Source organism: Oryx dammah, unplaced genomic scaffold (genome assembly GCF_014754425.2).
Source record: "Oryx dammah isolate SB20612 unplaced genomic scaffold, SCBI_Odam_1.1 HiC_scaffold_11, whole genome shotgun sequence".
In the NCBI taxonomy this organism is placed as follows: Eukaryota; Metazoa; Chordata; class Mammalia; order Artiodactyla; family Bovidae; genus Oryx; species Oryx dammah.
Genome location: NW_024070195.1, coordinates 22,588,443 through 22,591,188, shown reverse-complemented (window position 1 = coordinate 22,591,188; position 2,746 = coordinate 22,588,443). Strand labels below are relative to the sequence as shown.

At 32.2% G+C, this 2,746-nt stretch overlaps 1 protein-coding gene across 1 annotated transcript in view; it reads left to right on the top strand.

The window, feature by feature from the left end:
• Nucleotides 1–2,746, top strand: part of LOC120869748 (olfactory receptor 12D3-like) — a 3,681-nt gene continuing 935 nt past the window's right edge. The window contains exon 1 of the mRNA XM_040249025.1: nucleotides 1–10. Within this exon, the coding sequence (XP_040104959.1) occupies nucleotides 1–10 (10 nt within the window). The remainder of the gene's footprint in view (nucleotides 11–2,746) is intronic.

Here is a 2,746-nt window from a genome sequence, read left to right as displayed (position 1 = left end):
ATGATTGTGTGTATGTGTGTATGTAATCACTTATACAGAGTTTGTTCACTTACACATATTATTTTATTTAACCTTAGTCATCACATCAATCAAATCATGTTGGTTTCATTATTATCATCTGTTTACAGAAGAGGAAAACCAGAGACCAGAAAGGAAAAGTAACTTAACTGTAGTCATACTGTCAGCAGAGCCAGGATTCTAACTCCAGGAGATCTTGTTCCAGAGTCTGAGAGTTTTGTTGTATGCGTCTACAATTAATCATTATTAAGAAATTTTTGGCTAAGGCAGATTTTAAGAAAAATCTGTCAATTTTTCTTCCATTTATAGACAGGATCTGTTTTGAGTCTAACAGGGTACTTTATTTTTCATTTTGGTGACTATAAAGCCCTTATTTTGTTGTTTTTTTTTGCTCTGACGTTTCTCAAATTAAATCAATCACCTTGTCAAAATGGTTCAATTTAAACTTTATCATCTTTTAATTTCTTAATATATTTCTCTAAACAATGACACACCTTGGATCCACAAGCTGTTAAGAGTTTCCAATGATAGGAGCTGTACTGTTTAAAAATTTCATACTTATTCTTTCTTTAATCTTTCAGTGGGAATCATTGGCTCAGTATAATATTCTTTTCTAGTTAAATGTAGCAAAATGTTCTACCAAATAGATTTAAAAAAAAACAAAATAACTATTTATTGAAAGATTAAAGTAGAGAGAATAACCCTTTGAGAAGAGATCCCTAGACATCTATGCTTGGAACATCTCTAGGGAGAGTTCAGAGGGGATTCAATGTGCTTATTTTGTGCTTAGAATGGGAATGAAGGCCAAGTCCTCTGTGATTTATATTTACTCTTAGGTATACAATATTTGTCATATAGGACTCTGAGCAGCTAAAATCTTTCTGATAATTTTGTACAAAGAGATAATCAACATATTATAGCCCTGATTCTTGGGTTTCCTTATGCACCAAAACCGTATATTTTTTCCAAGGTATGTACACAGAGGAGTAAAGAATAGGGTGAATTGCCACCGTCAGTAGATAGAACATAAGAGAATAGGTAAGAAGGAAGGTTTTTATTTTTGTATGTGTACAAATGTGTGGCTTTTTTTTTTTTTGGTGTTTTGTGTATGTGTGTGTGTTTTATAGAAGGAAATTGAGACCATTAGAAAGGGTGAGTGAGAGTAGCTGGGAAATCTCTTTGAATATAATTTGTCAAAATTATAGGGTGGAACAAGTGGGTTTAGGGCACAATTTCTTAGTTAGAAAACCTTTGATTTTCTCAATCTGTTTAATCATCCATCTTTTGTATGAAGTAGATATAGCTGCACATATGCATTTCTACCTGTGTAATTCTGAGTGTTTTTTTGTGCAAGAGATGAAAAACAGTATATAAAGAGCTGCCTCGTTTTACTATTTCCTATGTATTGAAAATTATTTAACTAGTCCTGCATGGTCATTTAGTTTGCTTGTAATTTTCATATGGTGACGCTTAAATAAATATCATCGCAAATACATAATTTTTGACATTTGCAAACACATCTGAAGGACAATCTAGAAAGTGGAATTGCTTTGAGTGTGAGATTTTTAATAGTTATTGCTATTAACTGTGTGTATTTTACCACCCTCAGGCAAATATAATGTCTCAAACATTTTAATCATCATCAAAAGAGCATATCATTGTGTTTAAATTTGAAATTCTGTTTTGAATATTTGTATATTTTTTCATTAAAAATTATGTTATAGTTTTAGTAGCTTCACTTAGGAATGTTGTGCTGAAGTTTTCTGTTTCACTTCAAATATTTTTTTCTGAAGAAATATATTTGATTAAGAAATGATTTTCTATTTATCTGTTTTTTTCTTTTTGTGCTTTCAGGTAGATGCAGAAGTTTTCATATTTATTGTTTATCTATGAACAAGTTGAATTTGTGGGGCAAGTTATAGCAGGAGGTTTATGGGAAAGGGGATAGGATATTTTCCCCAGATTCTTGGCAAATTGGTCCCCTCTGGTATTGCAACATTCTTAGTGACTCTGTAGGAATGTACTTTTCTCTGCATTCCATCATTATAAGCACATTGACTTGCTCTTTTCTATATTCTGGAGAAATTCGCTCTCAGTGTGAGGTACTCTTTTCTGAAACTGAACATTTTTTTGCTGTTTTCGATATTCTCTTGCTGTTAAACAGCTTGGTACTTTGGGATTTTCCTGCATAAATAGCCCTGTTGCTGTGATGCCCTCTTCTGACACTGACTGCAGGTCTGCTGATTTGTATTCCCTCTGCCTACACATGATTTGAAGTTTGTGGATTTTAAAAAATGTCTGCTAGGTTTACAAAGGTTTAGGTTGTGGAGAACCTACTCTTTTTTAAAAGCAGATATTTAGGACTATTGCTAAGCTTCTATCTGTACCCAGAAATAAATTTTTATAAATATATCTGACAAGACTCTTTTTAGATACATTAATTTTAATGCTACAATGAGGCTAAAACTGAGTCCTGTTCTCTTACTATGTTCAATGAATATCTGCCTTTATTCTATATGAGCTGCTTTATAGGTTTAACTCAGCATCCTAAATATGCTTCTTTGTTCTGTGTATCACATATATCACACTGACTCAGAATTTATCACAAATTTCTGTCCTTAATTATGTTGCAAATGAATTTAATTCTAGCATTTCTAACCATTTTACTCACCATAGATCATCCTTATATACTTTCAGATGATGAACTTGCTTCATTTAACCCAGACAG